This window comes from Marmota flaviventris, chromosome 17, assembly GCF_047511675.1.
Source record: "Marmota flaviventris isolate mMarFla1 chromosome 17, mMarFla1.hap1, whole genome shotgun sequence".
In the NCBI taxonomy this organism is placed as follows: Eukaryota; Metazoa; Chordata; class Mammalia; order Rodentia; family Sciuridae; genus Marmota; species Marmota flaviventris.
In genome coordinates this window covers 54,564,260-54,589,140 of record NC_092514.1, presented here as the reverse complement: position 1 = coordinate 54,589,140, position 24,881 = coordinate 54,564,260, and the positions used below count along the sequence as shown (strand labels likewise).

The window sequence follows — 24,881 nt, the reverse complement described above, 5'->3', positions numbered from 1 at the left end:
TATTTAGTTATGAGTTTTAAATCCACTTTTGTTCCAAGTAGGGAAAGTTTAAAGTAGATTTACCATGAATTATGAGTTACATTAAAAACAGCTGACTTAGCAAGAACAGACTGGCCAGTTCCACTAATGGAATTATAACATAAAATTCCTGAAACAAGTCCCATTTAAAATAGTGGGTTTTACTAGTCCATTAGATCTTCCTTGCCCAACTTTATTAATGTGACTATACGTATCATTTTTTTTTTTTAAGATGTCGATGGACCTTTATTTATTTATTTAAATGTGGTGCTGAGAATCAAACATTCTAGGCAAGCGCTCTACCCCTGAGCCAACAACCCCAGCCAAACATACCTGCTTTTTTAAAAATAAAAACTTAAGTGAATTCCTAAAGAAAATAGAATATAATAATTTTCCCCCTCAAAATTCCATATTATTTATTAATTCTTTAGTATTAATCACTAAAAATTATTATAGATTCTCTGTTCATATTTATTGTCCCAGTAATCTGTAATTCTGAAGAAAAAGCATTCATTCAGGGAGTATAGGTTAGTATGGGATTGCCTGCTTATCATGCCTTAAGCCCTGGGTTCGTCAACAATAACAAAACAACAACAAAAGTATTCATTGTCCCCTCAGATGTTCACAGATGTCTGATTTAAAAAAAAAAAATAACCATCACAGATGGTCTGTTCAATTAAACTTCAGTTGAGGAGTTATGATTTTCCAACATGATTACTTTAAGATGTGGCACTTGTCCTTGGTGATGGTTTGCTACAGAGGTCTGAAATTTTCATTTAAGTTACTTTCAAACTAGTTTGAGGCACATAAGAAAGCTTTGTTTTTGTGTAGAAACAGTTTGTAATTTGTCATTCGCTTATTTTGTAAACTTGCAATTCTCATGATTTTGGACTTTTGCAAAAAAGCAGATTCAGTTTTAGAAGATGAAGATTTGACTTTAATATCATCCAAAATAATATGTCAAGAGAAAGAAAGTCAAAAACATTTTGACCAATGTCAACATTGCTCTACAACATTCTAAAATAACAGTATGAAACACTAGAATATACAAGTTTTGTATGATTGGCTAATTTCTTTATAGTTATACCATATCTTTGATTTGTTAGACTGTCATGCTCTGGACCTTGTTAAAAATAGGCTTTAAAAAGATCAATTACAAATTCAACTTTTTTTTTTTTTTTTTTTAGAGAGAGCGAGAGAGTGAGGGGGGTTAGAGAGACGGAGGGGGAGAGAAAGAGAGAGAGAGAAGTTTAATATTTATTTTTTTTAGTTATCGGCGGACACAACATCTTTGTTTTTTTGTATGTGGTGCTGAGGATCGAACCCGGGCCGCACGCATGCCAGGCGAGCGCGCTACCGCTTGAGCCACATCCCCAGCCCACAAATTCAACATTTTTGAGGGTTTTTTGGTAGCTTGATTTATAAATGGGATTATTGTTTTGCCATGCATGTACATTTGGCAGATGACCACTAGATAATATTTTTTGTTGTTGTTTTAAAGAAAGTCATACACTGAAGTTGGTTTTGCTCTATACAACAGTAGAATTCATATTTAGTATTTTGTATTTGTTCATTTTAATAATTTGTTAATTAATTTAATTTTTTTTTAATATCATTGTTCACCTGACTGAGGTAACTGAGTTTGTTTTGTTCCTTTTTTGCTGATTAAGTCATTGGTCTTCTCTGTGTACAATAGTATGCAATCAGTATTCCATTTGGATTGAACAGATAGCACTAGTCTTTAATGATGGAGTAATTGGCTACATTTTTCTTCTTGTGCATGAAGTTTTCTTAAAAGAGCAATCCATACAGAATAATCGACAGAGAGCATGAATTTTAGGTTAAAACATTTTATCTCACTCTTGCTGCTTACTAATTATTATGACCTTCAGCAAGCTATATAACTTTTCAGTCTCAGTTTCCTCATCTGAAAAAATGGGGACAATACCTATTTCCAAATTTATAATTATAAATATTTGAAAAACTCTATGAACAGTATTGTATGTCAGGCATTTAATAATAAATGTTTCCTTTCCTGTTCCCATCTTCATGTACTCGTAATTTGAGACTTAGGTTAAAAATGTTAAAGAACTTTGAGCCAGGCAAGGTGGCTCACGCTTGTAATCCTAGTGATTCAGGAGGCTAAGGCAGGAGGATCACAAGCTCCAGATCAGCCTGAGAATTTAGCAAGACCTGTCTCTCAATCAAAAATAAAAGGGAATGGGGAAAGGGGGTGTAGTGTAGTGGTAAAGGACCCTGGGTTCAATCTCCAGTACCAGAAGAAAAAAAAATAAAGAACTTTCTGAGCATTTACCTAAACTAGATTTGAAAAGTTATTTTAGGATTAGTTTGCCATTTACTTCAGACTGTTCTCTCCAGTGCAGGAGTGTTTGAGAAAGGAAAGAATGATTTGAACATTGTAAATAGCTAACGGAATATAGTATCTTGAGCACATATTTTTGATAATTGTACTTAACATATCCATAAAAGTGGTTTTTATTTATCTTTAATCACAGGTACAGGAACCTTAAAGATAGATTTTGTTGGAGAGCTGAATGACAAAATGAAAGGTTTCTATAGAAGTAAATATACTACCCCTTCTGGAGAGGTGCGCTATGCTGCTGTAACACAGTTTGAGGTATGTGTTATTCTTCTCTAACATTATGATTTTTAACCATGTTACAAAACTTGATTCTATTTGGGATAATTATTTGAGACTAGATGCCTTTGAACATAATTATAGAATATTTTATATTCAGCCATTGTTTCTATCTTCAAAATGGAGAGAATTAAGTGTGTGTGTTGGGAATGATTATATATAGGTGTATACACATACACACATACATTCAGGGAAAGAAGTTTCAATACCTGCCAGAACTGTTGTGTCCTCCCCACCCCGTATTGGGGATAAAAGCCAGGGATCCTCTACCACTGAGCTACATCCCCCCTGTATCCCAATTTATTTTCCCCCTGAGACAAGATCTCACTAAATTGCATAAGACTGGCCTCAAAATTGTGATCTTCCTGCCCATCACCCTTATGAATCTCTAGGATCACAGTCATGTGCTACCATGCCTCGTTTAATTGCTTTTATACTATGTGCCTTTCTTAATTGCCTTTCTCAATTTTATATTTGATAACTATGGGTTTTCCTACTACATTATTAGCTATTTTGTGGCATTCCTTTGCTGCTACCACTGCTTCCTTTGTGTGTGTGTGTGTGTGTGTGTGTGTGTGTGTGTTGCTGGGGAATGAACTGAGGGCCTTGCACATGCTTGGCAAGTATTCTACCACTAAGCTACAGCCTAACCCTTTTTTTCAATTTGAGATGGGGTCTCATTACATTGCCCAGGCTGGTCTCAAACTTGGTAGTCCTGTCTCAGCCGCCTGGGTAGGTGTATGTCACCATACCTGGCTATTTTGCTCCTTTGACATTTCCTTTGTTTATCTTACTTACGGTATTTGTGCTTTCTTTCAAGTGTAAGTTATATAAATTGTTTCAAATCTGCTAATGGTATTTTTATGTGTTAAATCTAATTAAATTTATTTCTGTAAATTTCAATATGAATTAATGATAGAATTGATGATGTCCATTTTCCAAATTCTTTGTTTATCCTTGGACTGTTTGTTTTGTGTAACCTGAAATTTTAGGTGCAGTTTAGTGCAACTTATTTTACCTGGTATATATTCTCTTTCAAGAATTTTAAACCTTCTGGATTTTTTTGTTTGTTTGTTTTTGGTACTGGGGATGGAACCTAGAGGCACTTAACCACTGAGCCACATCCCCAGCCCTTTTGTGTATTTTATTCAGAGACAGGGTCTTACTGAGTTGCTTGGGGCCTTGCTGGGTTGCTGAGGCTGGCTTTGAACTTGCAATCCTCATGTCTTAGCCTCACAAGCCACTGGGATTACAGGCGTGCTCCAGTGCGCCTGGTTCCTTCTGTTTTTTTTTTTTTGTTTGTTTAATTTTTAGTTGTAGGTGGACATAATACCTTTATTTTTCTTATTTATTTTTATGTGGTGCTGAGGATCGAACCCAGTGCCTCATGCATGCTAGGCAAGTGCTCTACCACTGAGCCACACCCCCAGCCCTCCTTCTGTTATTTTAATATAACATTTGCCACTACTGTTTAGGCTTAATTCTGTCTGAATGATTCTAAAGCCTTTTTGTAATCCTTTGAACACTTCATCCTGGAATGTATCCAAAACAATTTTCCTTCCTTCCTTCCTTCCTTCCTTCCTTCCATGTGTTAAATCTAATTAATCTTATTTCTGTAAATTTCAATATGAATTAATGATAGAATTGATGATGTTCATTTTCCAACTTCTTTGTTTATCCTTCTTTGTCCTTCCTTCCTTCCTTCCTTCCTTCCTTCCTTCCATCAGGGATTGAACCCAGGGTCACTTAATCACAGAGCCACTTCTCTAGCCCTTTTTTATTTTTTGAGACAGGTCTCACTTAGTTCCTTAGGGCTTGCTAAATTTCTGAAGCTGGCTTTGAACTTGGAATTCTCCTTCCTCGGCCTTCTGAGCTGCTGGGATTACAGGCGTGTGCCACCTTGCCTGGCCTCCAATTTTTTTTTTTTTTTTTTTTAAAGAGGATGTATGTGTGGTATAATTTCTGAGCGTTTACATATTTGAAAACCTTTTATTTGCCTTTATACTTGATCAGTTTTACTGGGCATATAGATTTGTTGATGAAAAACAAAAGAGCTATCTGGAAGCTGCTCTGGTCTGTGTTTTTCTCCTGTTGGTCATAAACAATATCACAAAATACCAACCTCAGATAAGGGAAATCTGAGACCATGATAAAGTGAGACAAAACAAGAATACTTCATAATTTCATCTAGGCATAGACAAAAACAAGGTCATTTTGCTATTCACAAAATACCAAATATCTCCATTTGTCTGTTAAAATGAGTGACTACTGCATTTTTACCCATTATAGTTTTATGCTTGCTCTAGTCTGCCCTCCCTATGGATTTTTTTAAATACCCACTCTTAGAATTGCCCTTACTTGCTCATGTGCTCTTTCTCTCTTGTGGCACTGAGGATGGAATCAGTGGCACTCTACCACTGAGCTACATCTCCAAGCTTTTATTTTTTATTTTGGTCTTTTTAAGTTGCCTAGGCTGGCCTCAAACTTGTGATCCTCCTGCCTCAGCTTCCCAAACTGCTGGGATTATAGGCGTGTGTCACTGTGCCTAGCTCCTGCCCCTACTTTCTGACAGCACTCAACCTGGAGTGAATCTCTGCTTCCTAGTCCCAGCTTACCCAGCCAAATCATATAATAGGGTGGTGAAACATCCTGTAGTTCCCTGTGGTATGAATTCTTGCAGCAGTGAGTAGTAAGCCCAGTTTGTTCAACTATAAGAATAATACAATTAGCTTAAAATCTTTTCCTTTCAAAAGTCTATAAATATTTTTCCAAAGTCATTCGCAACTTATTTTATCAAGAGGAATCACAGACTAGAGTGTTTCTTCTTTGTAGGTAACACATTATTTTGTTTTGCTTTGTTTTCTTCCTTCTCAAATTATTTCTTTTTTGGGTGGGGCTGGGGCAGGTACCAGGGATTGAACTCAGGAGTGCTTAACCACCGAGCCAAATCCCCAGTCCTTTTTAAATTTTATTTAGAGACAGGGTCTCACTGAGTTGCTCAGGGCCTCATTAAATTGCTGAGGCTGGCTTTGAACTTGAGATCCTCCTGCCTCAGCCTCTGGAGCCACTGAGGTTACAGGTGTGGGCCAATGCGTCCAGTATCAAATTATTTCTTGATCCTGAAAATTTAAAAAAAAAAAATTACCAGGAGCTAACTTTTCAATAGTTTTGCATATTACTTGGTGAACCCTGTTGGTTTTTCAGATTCAGATCTTCCTTCAGTGTAGCATAATTTTCCCATTACATTTTCGTTGTAGTATCTGCTGTGATCTCTTATTCAGGAACACCAGTTAGTAATAAATTCAGCTCCTGTATTTCTCAAATGAACCTTTCATTGCTTTTATCACTATATCCTTTGGACATTTTAAAATTTAAATCTTGTTATCTATGTCATTTATTTAATATTCTCAAGTATGAATTCATTTCTCTACAGCTGCTGCTTCTAATTTAAAAATTTCTTGTGCTGTAATTTCTTTCATTATATCATGTTTTCTAATATCTTGTGTATTCATTGATAGAATCATATGATTTACTTAAATTTGAGTGCGTTGTTAGCTAGCCATCTAACATTTTACTCTTGAAGAAATCCTTTTTCAGAAATAATATACTACTTCTGCATATTTTATTTCTTTTCATGTTTTTATCATTCGTTCCATTTTATGATTTTGTTCTGATTCTAAAGTTCCTTTTATTATTACTGATATCCTTCAGAGACATTATATTTTACCTTGCATAAAAAAGTGCATTCTTTTTGATTTTGATTGGTTAATTTTTTTTTTTTTTAAATAAATGGAACTGGGATTGAACCCAGGACCCCGAGTATTCTAGGCAAGCACTCTAACACCGAGCTACATCCCTAGCCCTTTTTATTTTATTTCAAGACAGGGTCTTGCTAAATTGCCCAGGCTGGCCTCGAACTTGCAATTCTCCTACCACAACTTCCCAGGTAGCTGATTTTTTTTTTATTTTTAAAGAAAAATTGAGGTCTTTTTAAGTAGGTGTGAGGTGGTGACAGTTTTACTTGTAGTGTATGGAAATACCATTAAACTAATGACCTGTTATGAATTGACAGAGCATCTATATTTATTCCCGTTGCTGCCATTCCAGATAACAAACAAACAAACAACAAAACACACAAACACATCAAAGACTGAGAATACTTTAATTTTAAAATAAAAGCGAGAGAGGCAGCCTTTCATGTTTTCTCAGCTCTGAATCCTTACAGCATACTGTTGAGTGTTCTGTGCTTTGTGTTATGTTAGCATTACTGGTGAAGTCAATCACATTAAATTTGAAATGTTTTATTAAAAGCAAAAATATAATTACAAACAATTCCCATATCTTGTTAAGATCTATAGCAGACCTAGTTCCTAGATAATTGCTGGTATGACAAAGGGAGCAAGCATTTTATTTTCTTAGTAGTTAAAGTATTGTAGCTTGTTGCCTGGCATTGATCAAATGAAGGAATGAATGATGGAGAAATGGTGACTATGTCTTGAAATTACCTTTTAGGTTAATTTTATGGTACTTTGATATTTAATTTTTGTGGTATTTAATTTCGTGGTATTTTCATATTTTTTTCTTAAGGCTACTGATGCCCGGAGGGCTTTTCCTTGCTGGGATGAACCTGCAATCAAAGCAACTTTTGATATCTCACTGGTTGTTCCTAAAGACAGAGTAGCTTTATCAAATATGGTATGTTTGTGTTTTACAAGTCCATTTAAATATTTAATAGGCTTAGGTATATTTAGTTTGCTGATTAGGTTGGATAACATGAAACCACTAGTACAGTGCTTAGTATATAACAGAAACACCAGTATTAGTTTTCTTTATTTTCAGGTAAGCCCTCTTTTTCATAGTTGCCTTATTTTTTGGAGAGTTTTCCTCCTCATGGAAGAAATTTCTTGTTAAATACATGAATAACATTATCTACTTCTTTATTAAAGACATAAAAAGAAATTTAAAAGATATTACCTAAATGAAAAAGGTCTTAATTTTCTTATTAAATACCAGAAGTTATAGCTATAAAGTGTATTTTCTCTTCATTACTGTCATTGATCTCATTCATAAATAAAGTAAGCATTCATCACTTGAAGTGTATTGTCTAGAATTGCCTTGTTTAAGACATGTAGTAGCCTGCAGTTTATAGTGTGACTCTGAGGCACTTGGAAAAACCTACTGTACCTGAAAATAAGTAGTTTTTGTCTATTTATTAGAGGAGAGAATTCCATAGATAGAATGTCATTCTCTTCTTAAATATTCCTAGAGAGGAAACTAACATATTAAACTGAAATATTAATTTATATTTTAGTGTAAATGAATTTATTAGGTTCTATTCTTGAATAAATTTTCCTTGGAAATTAGAAAGAGTTTGAATAGGACAAAAAGGAGAACACCAGAGAAAAATTAATTTCTAAGGGTAAAGTGAACATTTCTTATAAATTTGCTCAGATCCAGTCTTATTGTAGAGACTGCTTGAGATCTAGAAATCTGTACCTTTAAAATATAATCCACTGTTATATTTATTTTTATTGATAATTTTTCTCCTATCCTTATTTCATTTGAAAAGTTTTTGAGATCTTACTTAAAACATCCCAGTGTCTGGTATATAATAAGAATTCAAAAAAAGTTGATTTCTTTTTTTTCTCTCACAAGTCTTCGTAATTTGAATATTTTAGCCCCCAGCTGTTTGTATGAGTGCTTTATCAAATCACTCTCCTTGAGAGGAAAGATCTTGGTAGCACTGGATGAATTGGGATGGAAAAGCAAGCCATTTTGGAAAGTAGAAAAGAAAAACATTGAAATCTGCAGCTTTTGGCTAGTGTTTACTCTTAGGTATTAGTGTAAATCTGTTTAAATTTTCTTTATTCTCCCTGTCTTTTTTTTTTAAAGAATGTAATTGACCGGAAACCATACCCTGACGATGAAAATTTAGTGGAAGTGAAGTTTGCTCGAACACCTGTTATGTCTACATATCTGGTTGCATTTGTTGTGGGTGAATATGACTTTGTAGAAACAAGGTCAAAAGATGGTGTGTGTGTTCGTGTTTACACCCCTGTTGGCAAAGCAGAGCAAGGAAAATTTGCGTTAGAGGTAAATGTACTTGAAGAGGATTGTTCCAACAGTCCATAATTCCAGGTTGGGGAATTTACATTTCTGATCAATTACTTAGTACCATTATTTATAATTTAATCTGAAAGTTGTTGTGTTACTTTGGTTTTATTTTTAATAGAACTTTGGAAATACCAACTTTGATGTTGTATTAACATTTTACAAAATGATTCAGAGAATATAAGTCAGACTTGGGGTGTAGCTCAGTAATAGAGCACTTGCTTAGCATGCACAAAGTGGTGGGTTTAAACTCTAGCTCTGAAAAAAAAAGATTATATATAAAAGTAAAATTTATTTATTTAGGAAAAGGGCAAGAAAATATGTAGTTATATTTTTTTCATACCAAATTACAAATGGATTAGGGTTTGGCCAATGTATACAAAGCTTGGGGCTAAGGCAGTCTTTGGAAGTAGGGCTCCCTGGGATTGATTTCTAGTAACTTGAGATACTTTGGTTTGCAACAGGTTTCCTTTGTGGATTTCTATATGAATTATAATAAAATACTTATCAGATGGTTCTTTTGTTTATACTTTTATAGGTTGCTGCTAAAACCTTGCCTTTTTATAAAGACTACTTCAATGTTCCTTATCCTCTACCTAAAATTGATCTCATTGCTATTGCAGACTTTGCAGCTGGTAAAGTAAATTTCATTTTATTGCTGAATTGTAATAAATTTATTTGAATTTTGAGATTTTTGAGGAAGAAACATTCATATGTATCAATAAATGTTTATATTTATTTTATGAAGGTGCCATGGAGAACTGGGGCCTTGTTACTTATAGGTATGTTAATGATGCATTACTCTGCCCTATCTTTCTCATCATTGTCTTCATAAGGGCTTCCTCTTAATCACAGTTGAGAAGCTTCTGCTTTATGATCTGGTATAAATTTTTCTGGCTCCCTCCAGTTCCATGCACATTTAAAAAATGCAGATGGACATCCCCCTCTGGTGCTACTATCTTTGCATGTAAAATTTTAAAAGTGAGCATCTGGCATTAGTAGCATTTTTGGATATATTCTTGGCTGAGTCTTTCATTTCAGTGCCTTTCCTTCCTCCAGTAGTTTGATAGTTATTTATCCAGTTTGAAGAACCTCTGATTTCATATCTTCTAGCCAAGTTTTTACATTTCTGTCACCACAACACAACCATGTGGTTGTGTAAATTTTAAAACAAAGTCTGTAAACATTTTTTTTTGCCTTCTACTTTCAATTGCCTTTTTAGATGCACTAAGTTTTGGACATCCTGTTCAGTGTTCTTTTCGGGACATTGGAATGCATCTTTCCCCACCACTTCCCTCAGTTAATGGAAGGACTTCTTCTCTACCACAATTATCCCTAATCCCTTAGACAAAGTGTTTCTAAAATTTCAGAAAACAAACAGATAATTAAACTGTTTCACATCTATTTGGGGTAGTCTTGAATATTCCTAGAATTTTTTCTATCCTGTGTATGCTAAAAAATGTTTTCTTGGTATCTAATTGATCTGAATGTTCCCCACTTGTGCAAGTCTGCTTTTATTACAATATTTTAATTGTTTCAATTTTTTCCCCCTTTAACACAGGGAGACTGCATTGCTTATTGATCCAAAAAACTCCTGTTCTTCATCACGCCAGTGGGTTGCTCTGGTTGTGGGACATGAACTCGCCCATCAATGGTTTGGAAATCTTGTTACTATGGTATTTAATATTTTTAAGTGCTCAAATATATTTATTTTCATCTTGCTTTGTATTATTTTGGCCACATTATGTTTCAGGATTGGCTGTAACATTGTGCCAAAAATAATTGATTGAAAAATTTTATTTTAAAAGATCTACTTTGAAAAGCATTCATAATCTCTGTGTTGATTGAGAACATATGGACAATTTAACTTGTTCTATAATTGGTCTGCAAATGGGGAATTTCAAGATACTAAATTGGGTGAGAAACATTCCTCTTTGGTAAAGATGAATGTATCATGCAGTGAGATTCCAGGCTAACTGTAGTTTCTTGAGTCATCTTTGTGGTTCACTAGCTGAAATGTAACCAGATAAATAACAAACTGATCTTTGATTAGATTGAAATGTTTTGGGGGGCCACTTTGTTGTTTCCTAAGATATTAAGTTGAAATATGATGAAATGAAAGTTAAAAAAAAACCAAAAAGCTAAAAGTACAGAATGACTACAGAATAAAGGTATATTAAAATTTTAACAGTGCTGTTGAAATCCTCATTTATCAGAGTGTTTGCAGTGAATAATCTGTACATTAGTCCTGACCTTTCACTCTTACTCTAAATAAATCCTGTCTATGGAAGCCCTTAGGAGCACAGGATATTAAGTGAACTAAAAGTATCTCTGCAGTGAAAGAACTGGAGATTGTAGAGCCAGCCAGATTCCTTGATAGCATTTTAGGCTGCTAAAGAGTTGATCCTGGCTTGAATGTTGTTTAAATTCATATGTATGTTTTAGAAACAAGGAACAAAGTATGGCATTTAGCAAGTATGACATGCCTGATTCAGTCCTTGAAAATAAACTCTTTCCTTTACCTTTGAATATTTAAAATTTTACTTACAAGTGAAAAAAATTTTTTGAAATAAAATTTCATGTGGAATTATGTGTGTTAGTGCCTGCATTCAAATACATGCAAAAATTTATCTTTTAATGAAGCAAGTTTGCTACTTTCTATCAAATTTTTTTCCTTAGCTTTTAGAAAACTATGATTTTATTTTGAAACTACCATAAATTTTAGTAAAGGAAATGTGTGCATATTGTTTACCAGCAACTTTTTACTGGATTTATATAACTGTTCTAATTATTATAGATGTGAGTTGTTTGATAAACTGAAACTCCATGTGGGTTGAAGAACAGTTTATTTTAATAATAGAGTCTACTAGTTAAGTAGCACTGAGACAAGTAGCCACCTATCATATAATGTTAAAAATATTTGATCTTTTCAGTATTTCTAAATACGTTTGTTTTACACTAGGATTTTGGTCTCTGCCTTAGATTAATATATGTCCTTCCTTTGCTAAGAAATTTAATCAACTTTTTTATTTTTTTAATAGATGGACACCATACCTTTATTTAATTTATTTATTTTTTTAATGTGATGCTGAGGATCACATATGCTAGGCAAGTGCTCTACCACTGAGCTACAACCCCAGCCCCTATAATCAACTTTAATAAAAATTAGATTAAGATAACTGTCTAAAAAGTTGACTTTTAAAAAATGTAATTTTTTATTTTTATGTCACCCATTTGTTCTTTGTTCATTTCTCCCTCTTCCTCTCCCCTGTCTTTCTTTCTCTCTACATACATACATATATATATATATATATATATATATATATATATATACACACACACAAAATACCTTTATTTTACTTATTTTTATGTGGTGTCGAGGATCAAACCCAGTGCCTCACACATGCTAGGCAAGTGCTCTGCCACTGAGCTATAACCCCAGCCCCTCGCTATATATTCTTAAAATAGTGAGAATTTTGTATTCTATAAATGCTTAAATACCATTCATTACAGAACTACTTCCTGCCATGACATTTCTGTTAATTTCACATAAATCTTATTGAAGTAGTATTGTTTTTCTATTTATCTAGAAAGTTCAACTCAGCTTCTCATTTTTTTTTCCCTAGTCATTATAGAAATAATTTCCAGTTTTCCTGTTTTGTTCTGATAGCTTTCTGGGTTTCTTGTTGTTTGTTTAAGAAAAATTTGTAACTACATTTTATGTAATGATACCTCTGCTCTTACCTGTATTTATCTTTTCTCTTTTCCTATTCATCTATAGGTTCCTTCCCTCCCACTTTCCTTCTTTTCTCCTTTGGTAGTAAGAAGTTATTTAAGCAATGTTTTGAAAATGTCTCTCAGTCATGACTCTGATATCACTAGTTGGTCTTTGTTGACATCTGATGCTTCTCTTTTTTTCACAAATGTTTTCAATTTAATTTTAGTTGATTAAATCGTAAGTTTTGGAGGATAGTAGAAGGGACATGCTTTTCAAATTAGTGGAATTGCAGTCATTTTGTTTTTTTCAAATATTTCAACCTTTTGTTTTTAGGAATGGTGGACTCATCTTTGGTTGAATGAAGGCTTCGCATCCTGGATTGAGTATCTATGTGTAGACCACTGCTTTCCAGAGTATGATATCTGGACTCAGTTTGTTTCTGCTGATTACACCCGTGCCCAGGAGCTTGATGCCTTAGATAACAGCCATCCTATTGAAGTGAGCTATACTTTCCAACCATTGGCTTATGGCTGCTTTCCTTTCAGTGAAATGAATAATTAGTTAAGGAGAAGCTTAGGATTCTGAGAGCAAGAAAAATTGCACGAATGGTTCCACTTTTTTTAAAATTGCAATACTGGGAATTGAACTTAGGAACTTGTACATTCTAAGCAAGTGCTCTGCCACTGAGCTATATCCCTATCCTTCACTTGTTTTTATAGTTCATATTTCCAGTCTTGAAGATCTAAAAAGAATAAGTTCTAATTAATATTTCATTTTAAGGTAGCTCATATAAAAATTTTGGACGGTGCTATGTACATTTTTGTAGAATGATACTGTAGGAACCATATGTCTTAAATAACACTATGATTCCATTGTTTCTCTCAAGGAAAATGCTGGACAGATTATTTCATTATTGTCATTATGTTTTTGTGCATATTTTAATTCTCTTGAGTTAGCCTATCCTTACTTCAGTTAGTATATACATATATATTTTACATTCAGAGAACTAGAGTTATAATCCTACTTTGACATACTTAGCTAAGATTGATATATTTATGAATAGTTAAAATTAACATAAGAAATCAAATGTTTTACATCTCTATATTCCTTTCCCTCCCACTCCCCACCAAGAATAAACAGAGCTGTAACAACTTGCCTGCCAGAAGAGCAGAGTCAGGACTAGAACCTAGGCTCTGAAAGATAACGGGGATTGTGTTATATATTCTACTTCATTAACACTAGTTACTATGCCCTTTTGAGGGTTAAGATACACATTGTGAGTGATCTAAAGGCAGAAAACTATAAGTTAGAAGGGTTTTCCTAGAAAGCTCTTTATGTAATTCAGTATTACAGGCTGTCTGCTTCCTGTCATAACCCTGAATCACACTGTCTGCCAGGTCAGTGTGGGCCATCCATCTGAGGTTGATGAGATATTTGATGCTATATCATATAGCAAAGGTGCATCTGTCATCCGAATGCTACATGACTACATTGGGGATAAGGTAAAAGAGCAATTTTTTTTTAAATCTTCCATTCTTTTGTGGTGAAATCTTAAATTTTGCATGGATAAAATGTCTGGCTTTTTAAAAAATTAAGTTCCTAGGTAATTTTTGGCTTATCTTCATTTCTTTTTTTATTTACTGTTGTGATCTCTTAGAAGAAAAATGTGCCAAGTATGTTTTGGGATAGGAATGGGAGGCTGATTTAAAACTTTAAGTAGAAGACTAAGTGTATACATTCTTAAAAGGTAGTAAATGTTAGAGGGATAGATGTTTTTCAGTATATCTGATACTTGAGTAATTGAGTAAATTTTGCTTTTGACTACTAATATGCATATATACTGTAAATTCCAAAGTCTGACTCTTCTGGATTTAAAAATTGTGTTTTCTCAGGACTTTAAGAAAGGAATGAATATGTATTTAACCAAGTTCCAACAAAAGAATGCTGCTACAGGTAATCTTAATAGCTTGAGTTAGTATTGAAAGCATTGTCACTTTATCCAGGGTGGGAAATTTCTAACAAACTTCTGGGTAACCTAGTGCTACTAAGTCATGGGTCACACTTTTGAAAAGCAAAGCCTACCATTTAACATTTTTTTTCCTTGTTATTTATGAAAGTCAATTGGCAGTTCAAATATACTTCCATTATTATTCCCAGCATCCTCTTGCAGAAATTCCAGTACCCTGTCTGTCCTCACGGCTGTTCTCCCTAATTCATGCTTTCGTGATCTCTGCGCTAGAATCTTGAAAATGCCTACTTATCCACTACTTCTTGCCCTGCTGCATTCTATTCAAGTGCACCTCTTCTTTTTTAGCTATAGATTGTCACAATACCTTTATTTGTTTAGTTTATGTAGTGCTGAGGATCGAACCCAGTGCCTCACACATACTAGGCAAGTGCTGTACCACTGAGCCACAACTCCAGCTCAAGTTCATCTCTTACACTGAGGCTAGAGTTATCTTGCTAGAGGGAATATCAGATCATATCCTCCTATTTATTGTCACTGAAGTCTATACCTCTTTGTAAGCCAGTGATCAATAGGTTAGCCCCTACCTAATGTTTTAGCCTCATCTCCTGTTACTCCTACTCTCATACCCTACTTTCTTGGAGCTTATTGAACATATTGCTATTGTTTCTACTTTTCCTGTTTGTACATTAGACCATTTATTCTGTGTATCTTTATTCCCTTGTGTGTGTGATGAACAACTCCAAGTTGAAGGCTAAAAATCATACTTGTGAACCCTTTATTTTCTTTGGATTTTTCTTTATGTGCTTTTTCCTTCCTCTGTGCATGTTACCATCATAGTATGTACCCCTTATTGGTATTTTGCTTTATCTTCCACCATATGAATTTAACCGAGTTTTACTTGAGTTTGATAAGCAATGAATATTTTAAAACTGGTTAATTGAATGGATATAATGCTTATTTACACAGTGAGTTTGAACATGTTTCTATATTTTCATTCTTATTTCTTGTTTGAACTCAATTGTCTTTTGTTATAGTTTATAATTTTTCTTATATGCTAGAATGATTAAGTACATCTTAGAATAAAAGACCAGTTTTTAAATTTATTTTATTGGTGCATTATAGTTGTACATAATTATGGAATTTATTATCACATATTTGTATAGGTACACAGTATAACAATATAATTTGGCCAGTATCACTTCCCAGTGCTTCCTCCCTTCCACCTTGCCTCTATCTCTTAGTCCCTTTTCTTAACTGATCTCCCTTTGATTTTCGTGGTATCTAACCACACCTACCTTTCTTTACCTTTTTCCTCTCTAGTTCCGTATATGAGAAAAAAATATACAACCCTTGACATCTGAGTTTGACTTATTTAACTTAACATAATGGTTTCTAGTTTTATCCATTTTCCTTCAAATGACATAATTTCATTTTTCTTTATGGCTGAATAAAACTCCCGTGTGTGTGTGTGTGTGTGTGTGTGTGTGTGTATGACATTTTCTTTATCCATTCATCTGTTGATGGACACCTAAGCTGGTTCCATAGCTGGGCTGTTGTGAATTGTGCTCCTATAAATGTGGGTATACATATATCACTATAGTATGATGACTAATTCTTTAGGATAAATAATGAGAAGTGATATAGCTGGGTCATATAGTGGTTCCATGCTTAAATCTTTCGAGGTACCTCCATACTGATTTATGTAATGGTTGTACTAATTTACAATCCAAAAAATGTTCCTTTTTTCTCTCTATCCTCTCCAGCATTTACTGTTATTTGTATTCTTTAATTCATTTGCCCATTTATTTTTATTTTATTTTATTGGTATTGGGGAACTGGATTATTATTATTTTTTTTGTGTGTGTGTGTGTGAAATTTTTTTGAGTTTTTTGTGTATTCTAGATATTAATCTTATGTCAGAAGAGTAGTAAAGATTTTTCTCCCATTTTGTAGGTCCTCTTCTTTACATTCCTAATTATTCCTTTGCTGTGCAGAAGTTTTTTAATTTGCTGCCATCCCATTTATTAACTCTTGGCATTATTTCCTGAGCTTTAGAAATCTCCTATTAAGAAAATTGTTGCCTGTGCCTGCATGCTGGAGTCTTGATGCTATATTTTCTTCTAGGAGTTAAATAGTTTCTGTTTTAATTCCTAGGTCTTTGATCTGTTTTGAGTTGATTTTTATGCAGGGTGAGAGAGAAAGGTCTAGTTTTATTCTGATACATATGGATAACAAGTTTTCCCAGCACTATTTGTTAAAAAGACTGAAAGCCAAGTGTTTATAAGGAGATGTTAATTTGGCCTACTGTTTCCTGAACCTGAAAGAAACAAAGAATTGGTCAGCATTGCAGTGTTAAGAGTTAAATAATATTTCTAATTTGTTTTAAGAAAATAAACACATAAACATTTTAGATTATCATTGTTTGTGATTTGCCTTCCAGAGGATCTTTGGGAAAGTTTAGAAAATGCTAGTGGCAAACCCATAGCAGCTGTGATGAATACCTGGACCAAACAAATGGGATTCCCTCTCATTTATGTGGAAGCAGAACAGGTAAACTTATAAAAAGTCCTATTTGTCTGATATTACACTGCATGAAATTCAGTTCAATGTTACCAAATTTGCTTTTCTGTACTTTTTAAATTGTAGTGAAATTTATACCAACCTTGTACTCTTTTCTCAGTGATTTTGCCCCTGCCCAACATCATTAAATTATACGTAGTTAGGGAACAAAATTGTCTACTTGTACTATCCTCAGGGAGACTGTGAAAATTTGTTGGTTTACTTCTAAAAAGACTACTTGATGTTTATTCTTGTTTTGGTGCTGGGGATTGAATCCAGGGTTTTAGGCATGCAAGGCAAGTGCTCTACCACTGGGCTAAATAAACCCCAATCCCCACATGAGTTTCATTCTAGAAATACAAGGTTGATTTAATATTTAAAAAGTCTTACTACAAGAGCTGGGCATAGTGGCACTGACCTATAATCGCAGTTACGTGGGAGGCTGAGGCAGAAGGATCAAAAGATTCAGGGCAATCTGGGCAATTCATTGAGACCCCCATCTTAAAAAAAGAAAATCTCACTATATTACTAGAACCAAATAGAAGAACCATGTAATCACTTGATTAAATGTAGAAAAAAAAATTGGTAAAATTCAATATGCCTTTATAATTTCCTTTTAAAATATTGTTTTTAATGTTGATTGATTGAACCTGAATTAAAGAGGAGTACTTCAGAATAAGTTATTCTCCAGCAGGACTGAAAATTACACATGAACCCTTAATGCCTACTAAAAAGTTTGTCTTAATTCAGTTTTACTTATGAAATTATTCTCTTAAATGTGTTTGTCAAGATTTTGTGAGCTGTGTATTAGTTGCTATCCATTTTTAAGGAAAAAGATTGATAACACTTTCTTTTTATTTTTGGTACAGGGGAATGAACTCAAGGGTACTTAACCACTGAGCCACATCCCCAGCCCTATTTGTTTTTTTATTTTGAAATAGGGTCTTGCTAATTTGCTTAGGACCTCACTAAGTCGCTGAGGCTAGCTTCAAAAGTTGCAGTCCTTCTGCCTCAGCCTCCTGAGTTGCTGAGATTACAGGTGGGCACCACTATGCCCAGTTTATAACTTTTTTTCTTGTCTTGAACTGTTCATAAAGTCAAGTATAATTTTACAAAGTATTTACAATTTTATAATTTTTAAATTTATAATTTTACAAGTATTCTACATGACATTTAACCAGCCCTTACACTCTCAAAATGCAGCCACATTTACAAAGAACATTTTAATGTGGATGCTTGCAAGTTAACCTTCTAGAGCCATATCTTAACTTAAAATATGAGTGGATTTATAATAAAGTAGACATACTGGAAGACCTCTCAGTTAAATGATTGCAAGGAGATGAAATGTCAACTTAGGGAATGCAATTTATCATATTTGGTGGACTAGACTACCTCTAAGTTTAGTAACCTATATTGTGTTTCTTTTAATCTTCTTTGTCCACTTAGGAGAAAAGTCTATTATGAGGTGACTCATGATATATGACTGATTATACTTGACATTCCATATAGATTTGACAAGTAGTTATCTCTCTACCTGATTTGTTTAATATTAGCAAGCCAGCCATGGTGGTATATACCTGTAACTCCAGGGGCTCTGGAGTCTGAGGCAGGAGGTTTGCAAGTTTGAGGTTAGCCTCCTTAATTTAGCAAGGCTCTCAGCAGTTTATCAAGACCCTGTCTCAAAATAAGACACACCTATAATCCCAATGACTCAAAAAAGAAGAAAGATATTAGCATACAAAGATGATTGTTCTTTTCATCTCTAAGTATTTCATTCCTTAAAACTATTAAACTGTTTAATGATAACATATAGTGTGAACTCTTAGTTTTAATTTTTTTCTTCAAGCAAAACACTTTAAAAATTTTTGGCGGGGGATCTGGGGTTGTGGCTCAGTGGTAGAGCACTTGCCTAGCATGTTCATCAAAATCTAAAAAAATATTTAAAAAAAATTTTTGTGGGGGGGACTGTGGGGTGAACCCAAAGCCTTATATATGCTAGATAGGTGTTCTACCACTGAGCTACTTCCCTGAGCCCCCTTGTAATTTTATTTTTGATGCAGAGTCTCACCAAGTTGTCTAGATTGGCTTTGTGATCTTGTCTCAGCTCAGTTTCTGGGACTATAAGCATGAGCCACCATGCCTGCCTCTAGTGCACACTTTTAGTTGTTATCAAATAGAAAACAGGAATATCACTGCTTCTTAGTGTTACTGAAACTGAGCTTACTTTTCCCATCTAGTTACTTAAAGGTGTTGCTCTATTTCTTTTGTTGTTTTTTTGTCTATGTACAGAGCTAAACTCACCCATTTTATATTATAATAAAAAGGCTCTCTGTGGGGTTGGGGTTGTAGCTCAGCAGTAGAGTGTTAGCCTAGCATGTGTTAGGCACTTAACCACTGAGCCACATCCCCGAGCCATTTTTTTTTTTTTTTTACTTAGAGACAAACTGAGTTTGATCCTCAGCACCACATAAAAATAAATAAATAAATAAAAGGCTATCTGTCACTTAATTCTTTTGAAAGTAGAAGAACTCTCTAACATATAGTTTTTTTCTTTTTTTTAAATATTTTTGTTTAGTTGTTGATAGATCTTTATTTTTTTATTTAATATACGTGGTGCTGAGAATCAAACTTAGTGCCTCACAGATACCAGGCAAATGCGCTACCACTGAGCCCCAGCCCCAGCCCTCTTTTCTTCTTTTAAATGCAGTACTGGGAATTGAACCCAGGGGCACTCTACCAGTGAGCTATATCCTCATCCCTTTTTATTTTTTATTTTGAGACAGGGTCTCACTAAGTTGCCCAGGCTGGCCTTGAATTTGTGATCCCTCTGCCTCCATCTCTAGAGTTGCTGGGATTAAAGGCCAGCTGTTGAAGTATTTTTTTTTTTTTTTTGAAGTATTTTTTTAAATAAATGAACTTGCTATTGTTGGTTCTGGCTTTTTAGTTATTTTCAGTGCCTGCCCCCCAATCTACACACACACACTTTTTGTTTCATTGCAAAATTCATCCTTTGAAACAACATGTATGCCTATTTCATGTTTAACAAGCATTTTAAATTTTGAATTTTGAATAGTGAGTCCACATGCCAATGTAATGTTGCTGCTTCTTTAGTCTTAAACTTCTAAGAAGCAGCAACATTACATTGGCATGTGGACTCACTATTCATCTTTATAAAGATTAATATAACTTGTTTATTGTGTTATATACCTTGAAAACTAATACATTGCTTTTAGGAACATCTCAACTGGGTATACATCCCTTTTGAGGGGTCATATTACATGGACATTTGCCATTTATTTATTTATTTTGTTAACTAAAAAAATTTTTTAAAAAATTATCAATGGACCTTTATTTATTTATTTATTTATTTATTTATTTATGGTGCTGAGGATCGAACCCAGTGCCTCACACATTCCAGGCAAGTGCGCTACCACTGAGCCATAGCCTCAGCCCTAATATCTATTTATCTATTTGTTTGTTTATTTATTTAAATATGTATTTTTTTAATGTTTATTTTTTAGGTGTAGATGGACACAACACAATGACTTTATTTTTATGTGGTGCCAAGGATCAAACCCAGGTCCCACCCGTGCTAGGCAAGTGCTCTACTGCTGAGCCACAATCTAGCCCCCTAATATTTATTTTTTTTGCAGTGGTAGAATCCAGGGGCATTCTACCACTGAGTGCCCCCACAAACCCATTATTGATTGATTGATTGATTGATTGATTGATGGTGCCAGGAATTGAACCCAGGGGCACTTAACCACTGAGCCACATCCCTCATCCATTTTTTTTTTTTTTTTAATTTTTATTTTAAAACAGGGTTTTACTAAGTTGCCAAGAGAGACCTCAAATTTGCAGTCTTCCTGCCTCGGCCTCTTGAATTGATGTGATTCGAAGCATGCACCACCACAACTAGCTATTTATTTATGTATTTATTTTCACAGTGCTGGGGATGGAACTCAGGGCCTCATGTATACTGGGCAAGCACTCTACCACTGAGCTACATCCTGCCCCAGACTTTTTTTAGAATAAAGATTCTATAGTACATCATCTTCATCACCACTGCATTTTGTGTGTTTATCAGTCATTTGGTTCTGTTGGTTCCATCATCTACTTTATCACAGGAATATTCCTCCCACTGCTCCAAAAGTGTTGATGCTATTATAGTCTTTATTTTGTTTCTTTAGGTAGAAGATGACAGATTACTGAAGTTGTCCCAAAAGAAGTTCTGTGCCAGTGGACCTTATGTTGGTAAGCAAATGGCTATAAATGGGAGGTAATTGATGATTTGGGGTATCAATAGTGGGTTCCAACTAATAGGAAATATTATCCTTTTTTTTTTTTTACCCCCCAGACCACAGATTGAATTCAAGGGTGCTTAACCACTGAACAACATCCCCAGCCCTTTTTATTTTTTATTTATAGACAGGGTCTTTCTAAGTTGCTTAGGACCTCACTAACTTTGAACTAGCTTTGAACTCAAAATCCTCCTGCCTCAGCCTCCTGAGCCACTGGGATTATAAGCATGTGCCATCACACCTGGCATTATTATCCATTATTTATAGTTATAATGGAACTAATAAAAACAAGGAGATGGTAAAAGGATAAAAGTGAGACTTAAGAAATCAAAATATAAGATTCAACACGCTATTTGTAGTATTTAATTACTTTCTTAAAAAAAATCTCATGTGTCTATGTATTATTGGAGTCTATAATGAAGAATTAGAACTTCTAAGAAGTGATATCTAGTCTTAATCCATAAAAGAGGATTTCTGGTGTACTTAAGTGGATGGCTTAAATATAGGTGGTATTATTTTCATTTTGCACATGAGAGAGCTGAGGTACAACTAGGTTAAATTGGTTGAGGTCACTTATCGAATAAGTTACAAGTGGAAATTAGCTTGGGCACAATGGCATGTGCCTGTAATCCCAGCAATTTGGGAGGCTGAAGCAGGAAGACTGCAAATGCCCCTCCCATACACACATAAAAGGATAAGGGAGGAAATTGAAACAAAATAATCAAACCCCATGAGTTCTGCTTTTTTTCCCTCCACACTGTGGATTGAACCCAGGGCTTTGCCATTTAGGCAAACACTCTACCAATTAACTACCTCCCCAACCCTGAGTTTATGTTTTTATTTTTTAAATATTTTTTTTATTTTGTCACAGGAATGGACACAATATCTTTATTTATTTATAATCTATCTATCTATTTATTTTTTATGTGGTTCTGAGGGTGGAAGCGCTCTACCACTGAGCTACAGCCCCAGCCCATGAGTTCATGTTTTTAACTCACACTTTTTCAAACACATTAGACTCCCTTCCTATAAAATTTTATCCAGGAAATTAAAGTTTGATTGAAAAAAAACCAAAAGTAAAGTGTTTCTCTGAACAGTAGTTCTCAACAGAGAGAAGTATATGTTATCATCTCCAATGCCTTGTCATGTTCTACCCTCAAGATCTGGTGCATCCTCCTAGGATTAAGAAGTATGGCCTCTGCCCTTAACTCTTCTTAAAACATTAGAATTACTCTTATAATAAATAGGTCTGACAAGTCGGGAGTGGTGGTGCATACCTGTAATCCCAGCAATTCAGGAGGCAGAAATACAAGGATCGAAAGTTTGAGGCCAGCCTCAACAACTTAGCACTGATCTAAGCAACTTAGTGAGACTCAGTCTCAAAATTGTAAAAATTTTTAAAAAAGGATGGGGATATAGCTGAGTGGTAAAGTGCTCCTAGGTTAAATTCACAGTATTATAAAAGATTTTTTTTAATGAAATAAATGCCTTACAAGTCAAACAATATATCCAAATAAATCCTTAAGTGTCATAGTTGCTGTTTTCTACCTCATACCTATAATCTGCTTTCAAATACTGATAGGTTTTACAGACTTTTATAATGTTCAGTGACAAATGTAAACAACATTAAAACCTGAATAGTGTGTGAAGGGGAGGGGTTTAATTTGTTGTTTAGCCTGATAATTAGGCTATATAACTCACATGTTAGGTATGCAACTATTTAAATAACTGTTAATGTACTTGGTAAGGACTCTTGTTAGGCATCTTAATGCAAGTCTGTTTTGCTGCCTGATATCTAAAATAGTATTTCTGCCTTACAAATGCTTTGACTTTTAGATATGACTCCTCATTAATAGAATGCAACAGCTCCCAGGATGTGTCGTATCATAGCAATAAATATCAGTGTTTCATCAGTGTGTATACCCATTAAAGACTGCACCTTAAAATTGGTTTTTCAATGCAATGGGAACACTTTCACCTACTCAAAATTTATTTTCACAGTAAAATCATTGCTATGTCTATTGCTTTGTGAAGGGAAAACAATGATTAAGGTTAAATCGTTGCATTTGTGATTCTATGAGTTAACTGATCTCTCTTTTTTTTTTTTAGGCTGTTATTATTTCATTAGTTATATCTTCCTTTCCACTAATATTTGGGTTAGCTGGGAGAGTTTCTGTAGCACTAAGAATGAGCTATTGGCTTACCACCTAAATTTGGGCCCCTGACTAGAACAACACCAGTCCTCTCTATACATTTTACCATCTGTTTCTTCCAGGATAAAGTTAATTTTCAGGTTTTCTGTTTGTTCTTCTCTTGATTAGGAGAAGACTGTCCCCAATGGATGGTTCCTATCACAATCTCTACTAGTGAAGATCCCAATCTGGCCAAACTTAAAATTCTAATGGATAAGCCAGAGATGAATGTGGTTTTGAAAAATGTCAAATCAGACCAGTGGGTTAAGGTGAGTCCAGAAATGGCAGAGCCATTTTTACCTTATCTGAACTGATTTTTTTAATGCATTTTATAACTCTCTCTAAATTTTACTGCTCCAGTTTAGACTGAGACTTTTTTGGGGGAGGAAGGCGTAGTGTGGGGATTGAACTCAGGTTTCATGTATACTAATGCATACTAGGCAAGTGCTCTACCACTGAGCTACATTCCAGCCCCATAGACTAGGACTTTCAATTCTAAAACTTTGTGAAATTTAGGGCTATTTTTCAAATAGTATAATCCAGATTTGTGCTCTTAATTAGATAAGGGTGTGGTAGATAAGCAAATAAAACAGAATAAGACTGAAGTGGAAAAGAAAAATAATAGTCTCTGTATAAAGTCATGTTAGCCAAAACATTTGTGGACTTACAACTTTAAACACCTATAATCTCATCAACTCAGTGAACTGAGACAGGAGGATTCCACGTTCAAGGCTAACCTGGGCAACTTAAACCATGTCTCAAAATAGGGCTGAGGATGTGGCTCAGTGGTCAAGTGTCCCTGAGTTCAATCCCCTGGTACCAAAAAATCAAGAAATAAAAAAGCGTTGGGATTGTGGCTCAGTGGCAAGGATAAAGGAATTAAAAAGGGGCAGGGAATGGGAATGTAGTTTGGTGGTAGAGCATCTCTGGGTTTATTTCCCAGTACCACCACACAGGGGAAAAAAAAAAAAAGAAGATAAAGGAAATCAATAAAATAGAGGCTGGGGGGCATACCTCAGTGGTAGAGCACTTATCTGGTATACGCAAGGTCCTGGGTTCAATCCCCAGCATTACAAAATGAAAGAGGGAGAGGAAAAAAAGGGGTGGGGGGGAATCAATAAAATAAAAGTTGCATTAGAATTATGGGCTGATTTTTAAAAATATTTATAAGAAATAAAATATTTAGGGCTGGGGTTGTGGCTCAAGTGGTAGAGTGCTCGCCTAGCACATGTGAGGTACTGGGTTCGATCCTCAGCACCACATAAAAATAAAGATATTGTATCTGCCTAAAACTAAAATATAAATATTAAAAGAAGTAAAATACTTATGTCTTCTTATTTTACCATTATACTAT

General features: G+C 34.5%; 1 protein-coding gene across 2 annotated transcripts in view; it reads left to right on the top strand.

Moving 5' to 3' along the window:
- The window catches only part of Npepps (aminopeptidase puromycin sensitive), a 91,141-nt gene that overhangs the window by 48,380 nt on the left and 17,880 nt on the right, over nucleotides 1-24,881 (top strand). For both annotated transcript variants that reach the window (XM_027924630.2, XM_071603649.1), the window contains exons 4-15: nucleotides 2,535-2,656; nucleotides 7,265-7,372; nucleotides 8,570-8,770; nucleotides 9,327-9,423; nucleotides 9,537-9,570; nucleotides 10,350-10,464; nucleotides 12,840-13,004; nucleotides 13,904-14,008; nucleotides 14,399-14,459; nucleotides 16,916-17,025; nucleotides 21,225-21,288; nucleotides 23,657-23,796. In XM_027924630.2, coding sequence (XP_027780431.2) covers nucleotides 2,535-2,656; nucleotides 7,265-7,372; nucleotides 8,570-8,770; nucleotides 9,327-9,423; nucleotides 9,537-9,570; nucleotides 10,350-10,464; nucleotides 12,840-13,004; nucleotides 13,904-14,008; nucleotides 14,399-14,459; nucleotides 16,916-17,025; nucleotides 21,225-21,288; nucleotides 23,657-23,796 — 1,322 coding nt within the window. The remainder of the gene's footprint in view (nucleotides 1-2,534; nucleotides 2,657-7,264; nucleotides 7,373-8,569; nucleotides 8,771-9,326; nucleotides 9,424-9,536; nucleotides 9,571-10,349; nucleotides 10,465-12,839; nucleotides 13,005-13,903; nucleotides 14,009-14,398; nucleotides 14,460-16,915; nucleotides 17,026-21,224; nucleotides 21,289-23,656; nucleotides 23,797-24,881) is intronic.